General features: G+C 46.4%; 1 protein-coding gene across 7 annotated transcripts in view; it reads left to right on the forward strand.

Moving 5' to 3' along the window:
* LOC143836169 (receptor-type tyrosine-protein phosphatase V-like) overlaps nucleotides 1-18,833 on the forward strand; it is an 82,654-nt gene that overhangs the window by 15,315 nt on the left and 48,506 nt on the right. For 4 of the 7 annotated variants that reach the window (XM_077335098.1, XM_077335099.1, XM_077335101.1 and 1 more), the window contains exons 1-2: nucleotides 14,621-15,336; nucleotides 16,962-17,028. In XM_077335098.1, the coding sequence (XP_077191213.1) occupies nucleotides 14,980-15,336; nucleotides 16,962-17,028 (424 nt within the window). In that variant the 5' untranslated portion in view covers nucleotides 14,621-14,979. Of the gene's footprint in view, nucleotides 1-784; nucleotides 907-11,076; nucleotides 11,201-14,620; nucleotides 15,337-16,961; nucleotides 17,029-18,833 lie in introns of those variants that run through there. The other 3 variants (XM_077335100.1, XM_077335102.1, XM_077335103.1) reach the window with 3 other exon arrangements.

The following is an 18,833-nucleotide window of genomic DNA, read 5'->3' on the forward strand; positions in this document are numbered from 1 at the left end:
GGGTGACCTTGCACCAGTCAGTTCTCTCAGAGCTCTCTCAGTCTCATGTCACAGGATGTCTGTTGTGGGGAGAGGAAGGGAAGGTGATTGTAAGCTGCTTTGAGCCTCCTTTGGGTAGTAAAAAGTGGGGTATAAAAACCAACTCTTCTTCCCCTCCACATCTGGAGACCAAGTTTTTTATCTCAAGCATATAAAGGCACACTCTGGGTCCAGAAAGGTGAAGGTCCCTGTTCTAAACTGAATCAACACCATCTTTTTGGCAGCTATTGTCTTGTAACAGTGGGCAAGTTGCATATAGGCTGGAGGCAATTTTATTACCATATGTATGTCCAGATCGTGCAAGATCTGACATGCTAAACCTGCAAGGGAAGTGGGAAGAACAAAGAAAAATAATCTCTATTTAAGGCTTTTGGGGGGGGTTCATCTCTCTTTAGGAAATCTGTATCAATTATAGGTCTTAGTCCAATGCCAGAGCATGGAAGATAGAGAGCTGGCTCTGAAAGAGGCATTTAAATTTGGGGAGAAAGGCAGGAAGAGGCAAGAAAGCAGAGGACATTTTTTGTATGCAGGTAGGTAACTTGCAAGCACAGACAGATGGCAACACCTTAGGAGCACACGTAAGAGACGGCATAATGCAGGCATAAACCACTCCCTCTCTTCTCTGGAATAATTCGTGGGTGCTGCCTCCCTTCTCAAGAGCACTTTGGAGGTTTGGAGAAAGGATTGGGGCGAGCCCAAGCAAGCCATCCGCAGGGGCCAGCTGGGACTTGCTTGCCGTGCTCTGTGCAGATCGAGAGAGCAACGGTTGGAGGCCGTGCATGCGAGCAGCAGTAGCAGCACCCAGGGCTGGCTGCAGCCAGAAGAGGCCTTGCAGGATTACCCCCTGGAGAAAAACAGCAGAAGCAGGTAGGCACCCTAAAAAGCTGGGCTTCTTGCTGGGGAAATCCCCAGTGCTGGAAACGGCTTTAGCGCACCATGTTGTGCCCTGTAAATGGTAGATGAGACAACAACTATCGGTTCCAAAAGGAATATAGTGTGTTTACAGAGTTGAAGTTGGGAAATAACTGTGGTGAAGGTGATCATGGGTCACATGGAGCTTTGGACCCAAGAGGTGAAAGACTGAGCACGGCTTAATTTCCCCTCTATCAGGTCTGTGAATGACCTTGCTTGCTCTGGACCAGAGCGCTACGCTGTCAATCCTTAAAATAAGCAAACCCATCACGGTGGCTTGCCTGCATCAGTGCCACCCTCTTTACAGTTTGAGCTCACTCAAAGCACCAGCTCTTAGCATCGGAGTGAAGGGGCTATGGCTCAGTGGTAGAGCATCTGCTTGGCATGCAGAAGGCCCCAGGTTCAATTAGATCTGGCCATAGGTGATGTGAAAGACCTCTGCCGGAGACCCTGGAGAGCTGCTGCCAGTCTGACCTTGGTGGATCAAGGGTCTGATTCAGTAGAAGGCAGTTTCATGTGAGCTGTGAGACTCAGTCATGGATTTGGAACTCTGGATGTGGACAGTTGGGTCCGTAGGTCAACTTTGGATAGGATCAAGAAAAGTTAATGCTGGGGATATCTACCTTCCGGTTGTCTACAATGAAAGGGGGTAAAGCACAAGTCACTGGCTCAGGATCTGGTCATCAAGACTGGAAACAATTGCAAGGGAAGACTGCAGACCTGGCCTTCCTTTGCACAAAAGCCGAGAGAAGACCCACATGTGATTTCTTTGTGAGAAAGTTTTAGTGGTTGGTGACAGTTCAGGATGGATGGAGCCAAAAGAACAGCATGTCACAGCTCTGTGTTTAATAATACAGGGCATTTTGTGGTGGTGGTACTCACTAGTACTGAATACTTGTAACTTTTTTTGGGGCGGGGGGTCTTTTCCCCCATGGCCCGAGGAGGAAATTGATCAAAGTTGGTGTTCATGAGTATTGGCACCATTTTTAAACGAACAACAACATTGGCCTTATAGGTCTTAGGAATAAACAGGAAGAGCTGGAAAGACTCTGCAGAAGAAGAAAGACCCAGATTTGACTGAGACGTGGTTGAGCTTGGGCATCTAATGCCATACGTTAGTGAAGAAGAAAGCCGGATTTCTGTGTGGCAATTGCAGGACGCTCTAACCAGACTCAGTCCTCCACTTTCTCAGAACTGGCCTGACTGGTTTTGCACATATACTGTACTATCAAGTGCCAGCAAAATCACCCGATACACTGTAGAGAGGGACTCAAGTTTGGACTGGGTGCAATAGAGGGAAGTTGAACCCCACTTTTTGTGTGCTGTAGTTGTGGCCACAAATTGCCCGTAGGTGCTATGTGGCTTATTGGGGGAAGCATCCAGGCAACACCCAGCCAACTGCCTAAGAAGGCAAAGAGCAGTAGCAGGGGGCATAGCGATTTAAAGTTGGTGAAAAATTGGTGGGGGCGGGGGAAGGAGTAAACTCCGTGTCTATAGAGTGTGGTCCCTCCCCTGTGCTGTTTACCAAGTTAAAAACTCTTGGGAGATCCATTCCTGGATGTTCCTGCTTCTCATCTATCTTGGCCCTTCTGATTCAGGTCCAGGCTGGAATCAGCCACTGCTAGATTCACTGGTGACCAGATGCAAAGGAGGACAACATCCCTGTATTTTTAATAGTGTTGTGAGGGAGGGAATTTCAAGCAGGGGCAGCCTTTTATCTCCATTTTCCTGTTTTCCCCTATGCTAGTTATAAAGAAACATTTGGTCACCCTACCTGATACTGAATCAGTAATCTTAGAGTCTTTTCACATCACCTAACCTTTTCAAAATATGGAGGGATGGCACCCAACAAACACCTTCCTGTCCTCTTCTCTTCTGATGCTGCTGTGTTCACAGCATTCTGCATGCAAGAGGCTGTGTTTGTGTGTCCCCAGAATTGACTATTCTCTTGTTCCAGCCCCTCATGCAGCTCAGAGCGGTTCCCTCAACAGAGGTCTGCAGGCACCTGGGAAGACTTTCGGTAGCCAGTCTCAGCCTGCAGCTGGTCCTGTTTTCAATTATCATGTGCTCCACACAGCTTCCCCCCAACCTCCTCTCCTATCCCCATTCCCTGCAGTGGCTTCCAAAGCTTTATGGGAAATGTGATGACTCGGCATGCCCTGTTTCCAGGCCTTGTTCCAGATGTTGAGTGGAGGAACCTCTGGAGGTTTATTCGGAGTCCAGCCTCTGCCTGAGGTTTTAGCGTTTAAAGTGATGAGATGGGGGAGAGAGCCCGGCTCCCATCGGTTCTTCCACTGTGGTCCCATTGTCCTACCGGAGGTAGAGGCACCACACAAGGATCTGCTCAGGAGCATCAACCCCCTGAAGAGATGCTGAATAACAGTCTGTTCCAAGATAGCCCAGCTCTGGTTCTGCCGGATGTGTGTGTGTCTGTGTGTGTGTGTGTGTGCGTGCACATCTACCTTGCCAGGGAATTTGTTCCCATTTATCAATTATTTATTCATTAAGCTTTGTATACCCTCTTTTCTCCCCCTATGGGGGCCCAAAGTGGCTTATAGCACTGGTCTCCCCTCCTTTATGTTATTCCCACCAGGAGAGAGTGCCTGGCCCAAGATCGCCCAGGTAGGCTAGCATCTGTTTTTTCCATATTACTGATCCAGGTAAAGAAATAAAAAGACAGCAGGCGGCCTAAGGACACTAAAGGGGCTGAACTTGCACTTGGGCAAGGATGTGATTCACAAAGAAAGTTTGCATGCAACGCTTAAAAACAGGCCCATGGCAAGAATTTTGATTTGTGCTTGCATCCAAACACAGATGTGATAAAATCTAAATAAAACAGGTGAAAGGAGAAGTGGTGCCAGCGGAAACTGCTGTCACAGCTGACTGACGGACACCCCGTGGGGTTTTCAAGGCAGGAGACATTGGCAGGGGAGGTTTGCCATCGCCTCCTTCTCCGTAGCAACCCCTGCCTTCCTTGGAGGTCTCCCATACAAATTCTAACCAGAAACAACCCTGCTTAGCTTCCGAGATCTGCCAAGATCAGGCTAGTTTGGGCAGCAGGAAAAAAAGGAGTGTTGCAATGCGCCCTTCTTCATCCACGCTGAATCAATCCCACACTTCTATTGATTCTGCTATTGCAGACAACAGAGACCCATAAGAACATTACCTGCTCCTGAGCACTGCACAGGGCATGTAGAAAGCCGTCACTCCAAGGGTTGCCAGTTTCCTCTTGGTCACCAATTGGGGGGGGGGGGTGAGGGTAGGGTTGCCAGATACAGGTTGGGAAGCTCCTGAAGATTTGGGAATGGAGTCTAGGGAGGACAGGGACCCAGGGGGGTACAGTGTCACAGAGCCCACCCTCCAAAGCATCCATTTTCACCAGGGGAATTGATCTCTGTAGTCTGGTGATGATCTCTAATTCCAGGGAATCCCCAGGTCTCACCTGGAGACTGGCATCCCTAGTTCCCTCCATCTATGTCCAACGCTGCTGTCATTCCATCCTTTGTTTGCACTTAGCCTATGATAGCCCTTCTCTGCCTCACTGACAGGTGGGGAGTCATCAAACAGACACATTTGATATTAAGACTCAGTCTGTGGCACTGAAAAGCGTCTCCAGTGCCGGGAACACGTTATCATTTGGGGGGTATTTTAAACCCCTCAATATATTTATTTATATTTTACATTTTTCTGCAAACCTGGGGCCCTTCTCAGGTTTGTAGAAAGATCTGTCTTCCCTGTTCCTAGCTCCAGACACTAAAATCTTTGGTTGACGTCACTATGAAGAAGAAGAGATGGTTTTTATACCCCACTTTTCACTGTTTGAAGGAGTGGCTTACAATTACCTTCCCTTCCTCTCCCCACAACAGACACCCTGTGAGTAGGTGAGGCAGAGAGAACTGAGAGATACTGCTCTGTGAGAACAGCTTATAAGTATGGCAGCTTGTCTGGAGCTGCTCCAGGCAGGCTACCTGAAACTTCCTTTCCCCCATTCTCCACTGTGTTATCTGGGAGCACATGCAGATAACATTTAATTGTTTTTTACTTTATTGGGGGGTGGCGAATTTAAACGTTTAATATTTTTCTGCCTACTTCTGTGTGGCCCTGATCCACATATTTAGACATCTATAGATGGCAGTCTTGGGTGGCTACTAGTATACAGATGTGGAGAAACAGAGAGATTTTCCTTCTCAAAATCCTAGAAATTGGGGTGGGGGATATTAGTCACACAATTAAATTAATACTGGAAAATGGAAGTGTTTCTTCTTGTAATGCATAGTTAACCTAAGACCTTCTGTGCAATACGTAAACTGTATTGAATTCAAGAACACAATGTACTTAATAGCAGATGGAAATTTAATGAGGGAATCCAATAGAAAACAACATAAATATAAATTCTGCAATTTAATATTAGGGAAAGTTCCAGTTTTCACTGGAAGTCCTTTTCAAAGAGAGCCATCTTGGCCATTCAGCCACTCCTTCAGGCCTCATATGTCCTGGATCATGGAAAGCCCTTCATCAAATACTCTTGGCTTAGACAGCTGTCTGTTTACATCACTGTCACAACGTTGTTCTGCCAGATGTGGAGGCTACTCCTGCTTTACACTGTGGCATCCTTCCTCTGCCCTGAGGCATCCAGAGGCACCCTGCATCCTTTTCAGGTGTCTGGATGAGGGCCAAACAGCACCTTAGCTTTGAAATTCATGATCACCTCCTCAGCAAAAGCTGCCATGTGGGATGGATTTGAATCAAGATGCAGCACTGAAGAAGAGGAGCTTTTCCCCTCCATTCTGCAGCTTCCATCTGGGGTTGCCAACCTCTAGGTGGGACATGGGGACCTCCTGAAATTACAGCTGAACTCCTGACTACACTGGCTAAAGAGGTTGGACCCTATGGCATCATAGCCCTGCTGAGCTCTCTCCCTCTCCAAAATCCACCCCCCCCCAATCTCCAGGAATTTCCCAACTCAGAGTTGACAACCCTACCTTGACCCCCCCAGCTGCTATTATTCCCAGATATAAGGGGAAAAGAAAGTGATTCTGCCCTTTTCCCTTAGGTTTAATAGCAATGCAGATGGGGAAGCAGGATGGGAGAACCCAATTCTAACAATGATCTTAACCACTACTGATAGAGATGCTGAAGACAATGGAGGTATTCTCCCTTTTAAGCCAAAGAGGTGCCCCCTACAGAAAATGCTGTGGACCTGTGACTTTGCCACTCCTTTGCTTTATAAGGAATGAATTTGCATGAAGTTGGTTGCTATATATTAGAATGTGCCTAACTGAATTTGCAGTTATAGTTCACCAAGCTGGCCATGCCGAATCTGTGGTTCTGTTTCATCTGCCAGTCTTTATGTAGTGTGTTTGTTACACAATAGAGTGTGCTTTGTTATGAGCCCAGCCTTGTGGGGAAATCTTGCAGTCCAATCCCAGACAGAGTCAATTGACAGCAGTAGTAAAGAGCAGGAGTCCAGTAACACCTGAAGGACAAACAAGATTTGTGGCAGGGCATGAGCTTTTGGTGAAATTCATATGCTGCTGCCACGGATTTTGTTAGTCTTTAAGACACCACTGGACTCTTGCTCTTTTCGACTGCTCCAGACTGACTAACCCAGCTACCTCTTGAATTAACTCAGAAGTTTTAGAAAGGCGTAACTCTGCTCAGAATGGCAGTTATTTATTTAATTATGGATCTTACGTAGCCTTATCTAGTCAAAAGGGCGTTTAAGTCTACTGTGGTTCCTTGTTCTCGCTGTTTGATTCTGCCATGCTCTGTGAGATGGTGTGTGATTTGCCTGGTCAATGGGCACTGCTGTGGTGGTGAGAAACCTGGTTCTGGCCACTCTTACCACCACCAAGGAAAAGATTTTTCATCAACGAAGACAAGGTTTATGCAATGCTATTTGAGCGAAGCTTCAGAGGTCCAGGGAATGCATTTTCATTGCTGCCAAAGCTTCCCCAGTAGTCCCAGCACCCACCCTGCATACGCACTTGTTTTACTCCTTGTTTTGCAAGCTTTGGAGTACTATTTCCCAGCTCAGGAGGCTTTGTTCTCTCGAATTTATTGTGATCTGCACACAACTTTACATGGAAGATGAAGCCAGTTCTTTTTCCAGCTGTGCTTTGGTGACTCGCCCTTATCCCCCCATTCCCCACTTTTCCCAAGTAGTCCATCTTAAAGACTAACAGCTGTGTTAAAGGTGTCATGCAAGACTCCTTTTAGTTTCCCAGACTTAGAGGTCTGCTCGTCAGCTCTTTCCAGCAACGTATAGGACATCCTGCTGGCCCATTCCTATGCACAGTTTTCTGCATAGATCAGGGGGTTAAAACTGGCAGCAACACCCAATTCAAAGGGTAATTCAGAGCCTGAGCTGGGCCATCTGCAACCACAGATGCCTGGAAAGCAGCCTTTCCAAACAGTTTCCCTTGTGGGAGCCAGCCGGCCTCCTCCCGCCTGCTCTGGCCAATTGAAAGAAGCTCTCCCCCCCCTCCCACCGCAGCAGGCCTTTTCAGTTTCCTATTACCCGGCAGAAAACGCCAAGTGTGGAGGATGCCCACCAACATCTTGGTCTCCTTTTGTCTAGTGAGCATTTGCTGGTTCTTAAATATCTGAGCATGATTTGATTCCAGCATCCAAGCAATGGAATTTTTTTAAGTGCCCCAATTTTGTAAAACAGCACAGCACAGTGCAAAATGCGAATCTTAAAAAATAACAAGGCCCTAATTAACTGTGGAAATATTCCCGTTTGTATATTTGTATATTTTAACCTGTTCGATCCCAGTGCCTCTTCACAGGAATAACTACAATCAAAAGTAGATATTTAAGAACGGAAAAAGCAAATCAAGATTTTTTTTTTTACATTCCAAGTAGCTTAAAGCTAGCCACAAAAATCTAGTTCACTATTTTTTAAGGGCTGTTACAAAATTTATAAAATACATTTGGAGCTGAGATTTAGTTAGGGCGACTTGCCTAGGAACTTGTGAAAGAATACAGGCAAGTTCACACATTTTCTTTCTTTGTTATGAGTTACCGTGCAAAAACCCCCCCTCAAACACTCTCTCAGCATGAGGTGCCTGCACATATGTTCAGATTCCCACATGGCTTGAGCCAGTCACTCTTACACAGCTCCTTAACCTATCTCAAAGGGTTGTTGTGATGGTAAAATGTAGGGTTGAAGAACCACCTGAAGAACTACCTGAAGAACCTTCCTTTGAGGAAGGGCAGAAGAAAGTTGTGATTTATCGACAGTGACATGGATCCAACTTGTGGAGCTTTCCTTCAATGTAAATGGCTCTTCCATTGGAGGAAGTGTCCTTTGGCTGGAGAAGGGCTTCAGCCTTTGTTCAGACAAATGGTAGGGCATTGCTAGATATAGACCACTATGGCAATAGGTTAGCAGGCGGCCCTGAACAAGGGTAGACATTCCCACCCATCTTACATTCTGTACGCGAAGCCTGAATCAGCAGCATTTGCACCTCCTGCTTGCAAACCTCCAGGTAAGGCCTGGAGATCTCCCAGAAGTACAACTGAACTCCGGACTTCCAAAATCAGTTCCCCTGCAGAGAATGGCTGCTTTGGGGCCTCCAGCTGTGGACCTTCCCCTTGCCAGGCTCCACACCCAAATCTCCAGTGTTGGCAATTCTGGGAAAGATGTAGCTGGGTTTTAATTAATAATACATTTTAATGCCTTGTTTTTAATTTTTATTTTATAACTCTTTTTGGGCGGGTTTCCTGAAGAGCCGGCATAGTATGGTTAAGAACAGTGGACTCTAATCTGAAGAACCAGGTTTGATTCCCCACTCCTCCTCCTCCCCCACATGAAGCCTACAGGTGACCTTGGGTCAGTCACTATTCTCTCAGAACTTTCTCAGCCTTGCCTACATCGCAAGGTGCCTTTTGTGGGGAGAGGAAGGGAAGGCGATTGTAAGCCACTTTGAGACTGCTTCAGGTAAAGGAAAGGTTTTTGTTTTGTTTTTTTAAATAAAATTCAACTCTCTTTCTTTGCATAAAGAATTCCTTTCCTTCTCAGCATTTAGGAAGCTGCCTACTACACCATCTAATTAATCTACAATGGTCATGCTCTGATTTCTCAACACTCATTGTCCCAGAAAATTGTACCAAGGAATTAGATTTCACTCTGGTGTAAACAAAACAGTTCATTCCCACCCCCCACCCCCGCAGGCATAGTCTATCCCTTCCAGGCATGTTCTGCTACCCCAAGTTGTTAAGGTAAAACAAAAAACTCCAGCCAATGCCCTTAAATGTATGTTGGGCCTGACAATAATATTGAACTTGTTGACATGAACTTGCTTTAAAGAATCTACAGTGGGTTTCTGGGATCATGTTGAATTGGTATTCGTGCTGACTTCTGGAAAATGCTGACACGCAAAGAATAGAAGAGCTCATTTTTCCTACTTGTTTTGATTTAACTGGAAACTCAAATAGAGCCCTTTAAGAGCACATCTGCACAATTTGTGGTCCACAAAGGCAAGTACAGCCTTCCATCCTATGTATAGTAACCTCCCAGAGGCTACTAAGCCAGCTGTTTTTGCTGCCTGTTTCAGAGTTACAACTTGAAAGACATCTGGCAAGCCACAAAACATGACTCGCTGCAATTTTGCACCTGAGGCAAGTGGGTAGGCAAGATTTTGTGATGTGGGAGCTGGGCTGGAGCCTCTGCAGAGAAATGGCCACCCACAAACTAGCCCCACTCCCTGGTGCCCAGCATCAAAGGAGCCAGCCTCATTGGGTCACAAGTTTCTATACTTGTCCCTCAGCTTGTCCCTACCATTAGGAAGGTGGAATGGGGCACTGGCAGCCTTTGGGGGGGGGGCAGTCCACATCAATACCCATGACAGTAGGAAGGCTGTGGGGGGATGCACTAGGTGGCTGTTGGGCATGGCCATCCAATGCAAGCATTTGCACCCAGCCTTGGGCCTGCAATATTGGGGTGGGGGTAGGGCTGCCTGTAACCAGCACACACATTGCCGAAACATTATCCGTTCACCTGGGTGAGTGTCATTGGATGCAGGCTGGTCAGGGTGCACAGCTTCCACTGTAAGGCACTCAGAGTATGAGCCCTGTTCACCATACCCTAAATACGTTGTTGAGTCTACAAGTCTGTGACTGATACTTCAAAGTTGGACTGGGACCAGTGATCCTGTGGGTGATGGTGGTTGTTTTTAAAGATATAAAAGGTTGTAAGGCCTAGCAACCTTTGTTGTCAATATTTAGATCCAATGGAAGATTAATACAAAGAGAATTTGATTAATTAGCAATCAGTCTATTGCATTTCTGTCTTGTTCTTCTAGTAATCTCACAGCAGCATTTTAGCTCAAAAGTAATCCTGTGAGGAAAGTTAGAAACCATGTCCTGACCAGGGAATACTCAAAACCAAAGCCACTGTTGTAATTCACACTGGCTGTAGATGGTGAGGGAAGAGGAGGAGTCCAGTATCTTGCATCTGCTTCTCTCTGCTCTTGTAGGGGAGCATTGTTAAAGATGGGATAGCCTATTACTTCTCTTTGGAGAGCCAGTTTAGTATTGTGGTTACACCAAACAGAAGTTCCTAATTCAGTAGATATTTGAGTCTGGGATTCTCATCCAACTTCCGCACTAGCCATTCCTCTACATAAACATAAACAGAAGTAATATAGTTTTGTTTTACGGGTGTCAAGATCTAGCCATATGGTTTGGTGAGTTTCTTGGTATGTCATTGTGTATTTGAAGATCAAACTCTTGGTAATGGTAAAGGTGTCTGTTGAGGTATCTGAGCATGTGTGTGTGTGTGACACAGAAAGAAAGAAATGTGCATTGTTTTATTGTGTACGGACCATTTCCTGAGTAGTAAACATCTACCACATGTGGTAAGTCCTGGTGAGAATCAGCATGGTGGACACTAATCTGAAAAACTGAGCTTGCTTCCCCACTCCTCCACATGAAGCCTGCTGGGTGACCTTGGGCCAGTTCCAGTTCTCTCACAGCTCTCTCCGCCTCACCTCTCTCAGAGGTGTCTGTTGTGGAGAGAGGAAGGGAATGAGACTGTAAGTTTCTTGAGACTTCTTACAGTAGAGAAAGGCAGGGTATAAATGTCTCTTCTTCTTCTCCTCCTTTGAACTACTGTCCTAGGTCAGGTTGTCATCAGAGCTGGGCCTGACTTTTAAGACAATTTCTTCACCCTGAGGACATTCAAGCATATTCTTGTCTTCACAGGATGATGCCCTTCCTCCATCCCTTTCAACCTGACTTCCAGGTAGTGTTGAGTCTGAATCATTCTTGGCTCGTGAGATCAGCAGTAACTCACTACAGATTGTTCTGGCCAGTTTGTACAAAAGAGATACAGGTAGAAAGCAATAAGGGTGTGTGTATGTGCAAATTCAAAGAAAAATCAAACAAACTTTCTAAGCAGACAATACTAAAAGAAATTGCTGTCTTTGCGACCTATACAAAGGAGTAGGTCAGTCTTCTATGAGAATTCTAGTGGTAGGTGGTTGACAGAATTAATTACTTGTCTATCCTGTTTTTAGACATTCCAGTAATATTCAGACAAAAGGCTTTTTGCTTATTTTCTTTCCACCTTATAAAGAACAGTGGCAATTTTTTCATGGGACCAGTCATGTTGGAATTCTGCACAGTTTAGGATGGATACAAAATATTTATTTATTAAATTATTATTTATTTAAACTAATTCTTTGCTGCCTTACTACCCAAATAGGGTTCCCAAGGCAGTGAGGATCAAACATAAAATATTTCGACTTAAAAAAAAACATTTAAAATAAATATGTACAATCATTTGATTAAAAGTTATAAACAAGTATAACACAAAAAACAGGGCAGAGGCCAATAATTATTGGGGTGTATGGCAAAGAACAAAAACAGGTAATTCACTCACTGGCAGAAGAGAACATGAGAGGGAGACAGATGAACCTCCCTTGGCATCACGAATGCAAAAGGTGTCACCTGGAACTGAGCCCTTGGTCTCTAGAGCAGCCTTTCTCAACCTTTCTACTGTTGAGAAAACCCTGACATATTCTTCAGGCTTTGAGAAACCCCAGAAGTGATGTCAGCAGGCCACACCCCAGAAACCACATGTCACCAGAAGTGACATCACCCAGACACTCCCGCTGGATTTAACATCAACAGGCCACTCCCATAGCACAGGAAGAGACAGCACAGAAATATCTTTAGATGATGATTTGTGAACGGCACTATACCTTCACTCTGGGCTGGCTACCAGTGTGCTGTTCTTCAACAAAGGAGCCTGCAGAAACCGGGCCAGAGCAGACCTATGCTGCTCCTGTTCTGAACAGGGCTGGGGCAGGTGTATGCCACTCCATCTCCCCCTTGCAGAGAGTAATCTCTCTGGACTCCAGTGACTACCATGTGCAACAAGCCTTGGCTAGCGAGGATTTCTATGGCTGGGATCCCTTCCCTTCAGGCCCATCATTGGCCAGTTGGGGCGGGGGGTGGGGGGCGGGGGGGGGGCAGGTTGACATATCTAGTCATATCACTCAGTATATATATTTTAATGTAAAATGTTTTTAAAATGAATTAACTTCCATCCAATCATCTAAACCCTTCTGGGGCCATTGCGAAACCTCAGGTTTTCATGAAACCGGGCTGAGAAAGCCTGCTCTAGAGAATGCATGCATCAAAAAAGACATCTCAGAGGGTGAGACAAGGGGGGAGGTGCCAAGAGCTTCTACATTCCTTTATTACTTTATTGTACAAAATGTGTATCTGCATTTCTGCTTTCACGAGAGCCAACAGAGCAGCTAAATAGAACATTTATAATAAAATCAAAATTAAAATCAATTGCATACACATATGCATTTTAAACAATTAAAAACAAAGCTAGGATACGTACAAAAACAGCACAAAAGGGAAAGCTGTGTTTGTCTGCCTATAGCGGTAGAAAAGAGGAAGAGTCCAGTAGCACCTTAAAGATTAACAAAATTTGTGACAGGGTCTAATCTTGCACAAAGAAGTGAGCAGTAACTCATCAAAGCGTCACCTGTTACAGATTTTGTTACTGTTTAATGTACCCCCCGCCCAAAAAAGGGTCAAAATAAGGAGAATGTACTCAAGCTTCTGTAAAACATAAAACTGAATATTAATATTTATTAAAATTAAAAACCAAGGCTTAAAATATAGCCTCATTAAAATCCAAGTGTACATTCATGCTGATGCCACCACTGACCAGATGCGTTTCAACATTTGCTGCCTTCATCAATGGTCAGGCATAACAAAGTGGCATACATAAAATGCAGGAACAGAAATATTAAATATACAGTTGGCTCCCTTACGCACAATGATATAATATGTTAACTATGTAGGATACTAAGGACCCTAATTGATTCTGTGGACCAGAAGGCCAGATAAAATTATTTGAGGCTCTTTTGTTTCTAAAACAGGCCCTGGTCCACATGAGCACTTCCAGTGTCCAGTGAATGTCCTATAGGAGCCAGCCTTTCTCCAAAGTATGCACCTCAGCTATATTTTAAGCTGATTTTTTAAATTTTAATAAATATTAATATTCAATTTTACAACCCGTTTTACCCTACAGAAATTTGAGCACATTTTCCTTACTTTAACTCTTTTTTTTTTTTGGAGGGGGGTTCTTGACTTGGGTCAGGATATTTTCTTCTTTTTGTTGTGGACTGTTTAAGGTGCTACTAGACTCTTCTGTGATGCTCTCATAATTTCTGAGATCTCTTAAGATAAAGACCACAGATACTGGGGAAATTCCTAGAGTATCACAAAGGATGCGACAGCACAGGTTTGGAGGTTTAGAGGATCATTTGGTGTTCTAGGATAGCGGTCCCCAACCTTGTTCTGGTCGGGGACCGCCTCCGGGGGTGGGGGAGAGCCAGCATGTGTTGGTGTGAAAGGGCCGGCTGCCGCAGTTGCTCATAAACGTGCATGCCCAATTGCTGCGCATGCGCGTTTTGGCCACCAGGTGGCGCTAACACGCATGCACAGAGTTGCCACGCATGCACGTTTTGGCACCAGGGGGCGCAAATGTGCATGCGCGGCAGTTCCGCGCGTGCGCGTATGCGTAGCTGCCATGCCGGCTGCCGCGCCGGCCTCTTTCCCCCCCTCTCACTGCAGGGGGGGGAGGCAGGCACGGCTGCTGGCGACCCCTGTTCTAGGAATTCCTCCACTCTCTGTGGTCTTGATTTTGTCTAGGGGCCCCAAACCCCTAGAAGTGGTCCTATGTGTACGTATCTGTTTGAAATAAATCTTTGCAGACTCGCTCACAACAAAATTGCTTGGGACTGTGTAGGACTCAGTTTGTAGAACATCTGTATATGCATGTACCATAGCCTTCAACATCTTAATCTCTGTAGTGCTTAAAATGTTGTGCCCGAAAGGTGACAATTAATATCAGACGTTAGCTCAGACCAAACTTCAAATATATCCTCAATGAAGGCTTGCCAGCAGGTTGATGTGGGAAAATGTGACCAGAATGAGAAGATTTTGTTCTTCTTAATGATGCCAGAGCATGACTTCATGACTCCAAGGAACGTGACACATTTTTCACTGGAATACCATGAAAAACAACTCCATTCAGCACAATCTGATATCAGGGGACTCTAAAATATCATTAGAGCCATTTTACAAGAAACCTTTCTGGATCATGCCAGAGCTTTGGCGTTTCCTCCAGTAGCACAAGTTCACGGTTGGGTCAGTCCTGCTAACAGGCAGCCTCTTTCTCCTTCCCCTGATAAAATGGAGAGAAGACCTGAGCGGCTTCGCTCTTTTCTCGTCCTTTCCTTTGGGAAGCTCCGTCTCTCCAGCAAGAGGAGTAAACCTCCTCTAGTCCCATTCCGTAGTCGTCATTTTAAACTTCAAGGAACTTGTTCTTCCAGATGAAATTGGCTCTGAAAACCAGGACCAAAGACTGCCTCTTGGAGGCACACGCCCATAGAAACAGACACTCCCACATGGAGGAACACTGGAAAGTCTCACTCGCTTTCGCTCCTACAAAGAGCCCCACACATACAGTTCCTTTTACAGAGGGAGCAGTGAATGTTCTCCCCCTTTCTCTCAGGCACACACACACATTCCTTCACATTCTCACCCACACCAACATATGCATTTGCTCTCCCAAACGCGCCGGACACCTACAGACACCTTGAAATCGCCAGCAATCCATCCGGGTGTTGCAGACAATTTGAATGCCACTGCCCTGATGTCACAGACGAGTGCAGGAAGTTTGCCGGAGTTGCTGTAAGGACAGCCGCTACCAATGGAAGAGGTTTAATTGTTGCCGTTTCCACTTCTGCTGTTCCCTCTCTTCAGCCTCCCTGGCATCAAATGCTGCTGCTACTGCTGCTGCCCATGGCTTGGGCACCCCTGCTGGTACGCCTGCAGTCCCTGATCGAGGTAGGTCCAGATCTCCTCCCGTGTCTTTTCCTGCTGGTCGATGCTGGCTTAGAGTTACGCAGCCAGCCTGCATGCGCTGCCTCCGTTGGGGATGACAACATTCCTGCCTGCTGACTACACAGCTGCACTGAATTAGCACCATTACCCATAACAGCAGTCTGTCTCCTCTCTGTTCCCCCAGTTTCTCCGCCGGGCCTTACTGTGAAGCAATGGGGTAACAGTGCAGGACAGGACTTCTGCTCTCAGCACCCGGGGCTTCCTGGGGCCTCAGGGACTCCTTAGAACACCCCATAAGTGGCTGAATTATTGCTCTAATTTCAAAAGAGTAACACCTGAGCTTTTGCTCACATTTTGCTTCATACATTTTGCTCCATACATGTTGGGTAATATACATTCAATGCACTTTAGAAGTAGGTTTTCCTGGTTCACACAGGACAATCCAGCTGCACAAACACATTGAAAGGGCATTAACCAAAGTAAGCAGAATAAGGCATAGCCTTCGCCCCAATCTGAAATTTCAAGTTTGAGGGAAATATTTGATATTCTCCAGTATTGGGTGTATAAATAAAAAACGAAGTTCACATCCCCCATCCCTGTCCACAATGCCCTCCGTCAGGTTTCTTTTCTGAATGAGGCAGTTGAGCAGAGGTCAGACCGAGGAACTATATGATGCAGGCCCATCGCCCCACCAAGGCCCAGACACTCAAAGCATCTTTAGATGGTCCTTAGAAGTGCCAGCAAATTCAGTCAAACTTCCCCTCAAGTCTTAAGAGGCAAGCCCCTTCCTCTCTTCCTTCCTGTCATGAGAACCTTGGTGGAGCCAGGGAGAGGCCCAGGGCCCAGGGAGGGGTTATATTGCCTTGAGGGGAACCAGTGCTGGTTTCCAAATTGTCATTCCAGCAGCACACTAGATGCTATTCTGATCCTGGCCAAACTTGAAAATGCTGAAGAGGCATATGTTTAGACCCAATTTTGGTTTTATTTTTGGTGGCTTTGTTCCCAGGGAAACTGGTAATTCACAAAGTGTATAAATGTAGGACATTTCTTATCACACTAGATCGGGGTGGAGGGTGGAGGAGACAGTGAATTTTATCGTCAGGTCATTTGACAAAAGAAGGTTCTTCACAAAATGCAGGATTTATATGGAATTACACCGACAGTGGTGACTAGTACAGATTTAAGAATGGATTAAATGCAGCCAAGGAGACAGGACTCACTTAGCACTGACTACTAGCCCTAATGTAAATCAGGGGTAGGCAAACTGTGGCCCTCGAGATGTCCATGGACTACAATTCCCATGAACCCCTGCCAGCAAACGCTGAGTTATAGCACAAGAGAGATGTCATTTCCCCTTGATACTGAGAAGTCACATGTTGGCTGTGCTGATCCACATATTGATCCCTGTTAATCTAAGCAGCTGGCCAACACTATTGCAGGCGGGAAAGCCCCGAAAGAGCAACCCTCTTGTGCAGTTTGGTGTCTCTTTCTTGCAGCACCTTCTGGTTTTTACAACAGTGCTGAATCAGCTCTGCAGAAAGCTGTAATGTTGACAAGTCCTGAGAATAGCTCTAGGCCTTCAAAACCACTGAGTCCACTGAGGGTCTTTTTTAATCCCAATCCCACAGGATGACCGATGCAACCAAACACATTGGCAAAGAAACCCAGCAGCAGCGGAAGTGGATGACGAGAATGGTGAGTTTTCTTCCTTCTGGGAGTTCCCACCTGGGAGAGCACAGGGGTTTCTTGAACTGCATGTTATCACGGGGACAGACGTTTTTGGAGCTAGCTTTGAAAGAGAGGGAGAGAGGGTGTCTACAAGACAGTAACAGGTTCTTGCCTGCAGCAAGGGGGTTGGGGGGGAGGCTTCACTGTAGGCAAAGACTTTGGGCCATTCTGCACTCGTTCAAAATTGCACAATGGTTGCAAATTGAAATCGCTACTGTTTTGCATCATTGACAATCTGCAACACTCTTGAAACCGATCCGCAAAAAGCGCTTCGTTGTAGCGCTTTCAGGGAAAACCCAAAAAGTGGATTCACCCTCCGGAAAGCGCTATACTCTTGCAACCAATCTGCAACACTAGCAGGAAAGTTCTGTGCGTTACCATTGTTGCGGTTTCTGCAAAGTCCCTCCGCCTAGCTCTCTCCTCTGATCTTCCGGCGAAGCGATCAACATTTTCTTCTCTCGGAGCGAGCGGAGATTAACGCACCAGCGAGCCTTCGTTTACCCAGCGAGGCTTCCCCGGCTGCAAGCCCTGTTCCCAGCTCAGTGGAGTAGGCCACTGGCCTGTTTTTGGTATTTGGAGGCGGGGGGATGGAGTGCTTTCCCCCCAGCCCTTCCTGCACTGCAGCTACTCTGCTTTTGGGCTAGGATAGAGCACTACGCTGCACCTTCGTGGGCACAATCTCTGCCCCTTCCAGTGCTCATGGGGAGTTAAAGGGAAGCGCCCCCTTCTCAGCATGGCCACAGGAAGGAAAGGGATGGAGATTCGGCTGTTTTGCAGGCAAGGCACTTCCCTTCACTGCATGCCCAGGCCCGCATGGAAGCCTCCCCCGGCCGGGCACCTACCTTGCTCATTCCGCGGGGTGTGGGTGGGTTGGGAGCCGCTGTGTGGCTCCCAACTGTGTTCAGGGCCAGGGCAAGAGGCCAATCAGAAGGCACACTGTGCGCACCTTCCAAGTGCCCCCCTTGGCCCCGGATTGACAATCGGAGGGGACAATTGGAAGACACTTTGTGCCTTCTGATTGGCCTCGCCGCTTGTCAGTTCGGGGCAGGGGGGGGGCAATCCGGTGATTTTGATCCCAGACTCGACCCACCCCCACCCCCCTTAGGCTTTTATTTATACCATGGAGTGGTATACAGATGGCTCAGAATGCACTTCAGTGTACAAGCTGTACAGCGTAGGAGAGGATTTTAAATCTGAAAGCAAAACGATTCACAAAATGATAGAAATAAATATCTTGCTGGTGTTTGTTTTTCCAGAGACTGCATGAGCAGTCCACATCTGCTATCAGAACCTCTTGGGATGAGATTTAGCAGGCAAATATAAAACTGCCCAGATTTCACTCTGGGATGAAATTTTCAGTTGCCACTACCTGTAGTTTTCAGGTGGAAAGAAGTTCCTCCTAGGAAAAGGCAGAGCTGTTTAAGCTATTGCTTACTTGATTTACTCGTCATAGTCCCATTGTATATGGCACTGGTCAGACCACACCTGGAGTACTGTGTGCAGCTCTGGAGGCCTCACTTCAAGAAGGACGTAGATAAAATTGAAAGGGTACAGAGGAGAGCGACAAGGATGATCTGGGACCAAGGGACCAAGCCCTATGAAGAAAGGTTGAGGGACTTGGGAATGTTCAGCCTGGAGAAAAGGAGGTTGAGAGGGGACATGATAGCCCTCTTTAAGTATTTGAAAGGTTGTCACTTGGAGGAGGGCAGAATGCTGTTTCCATTGGCTGCAGAGGAGGGGACACGATGTAATGGGTTTAAGCTACAAGTACA

Source organism: Paroedura picta, chromosome 4 (assembly GCF_049243985.1).
Source record: "Paroedura picta isolate Pp20150507F chromosome 4, Ppicta_v3.0, whole genome shotgun sequence".
NCBI classification, from domain to species: Eukaryota; Metazoa; Chordata; class Lepidosauria; order Squamata; family Gekkonidae; genus Paroedura; species Paroedura picta.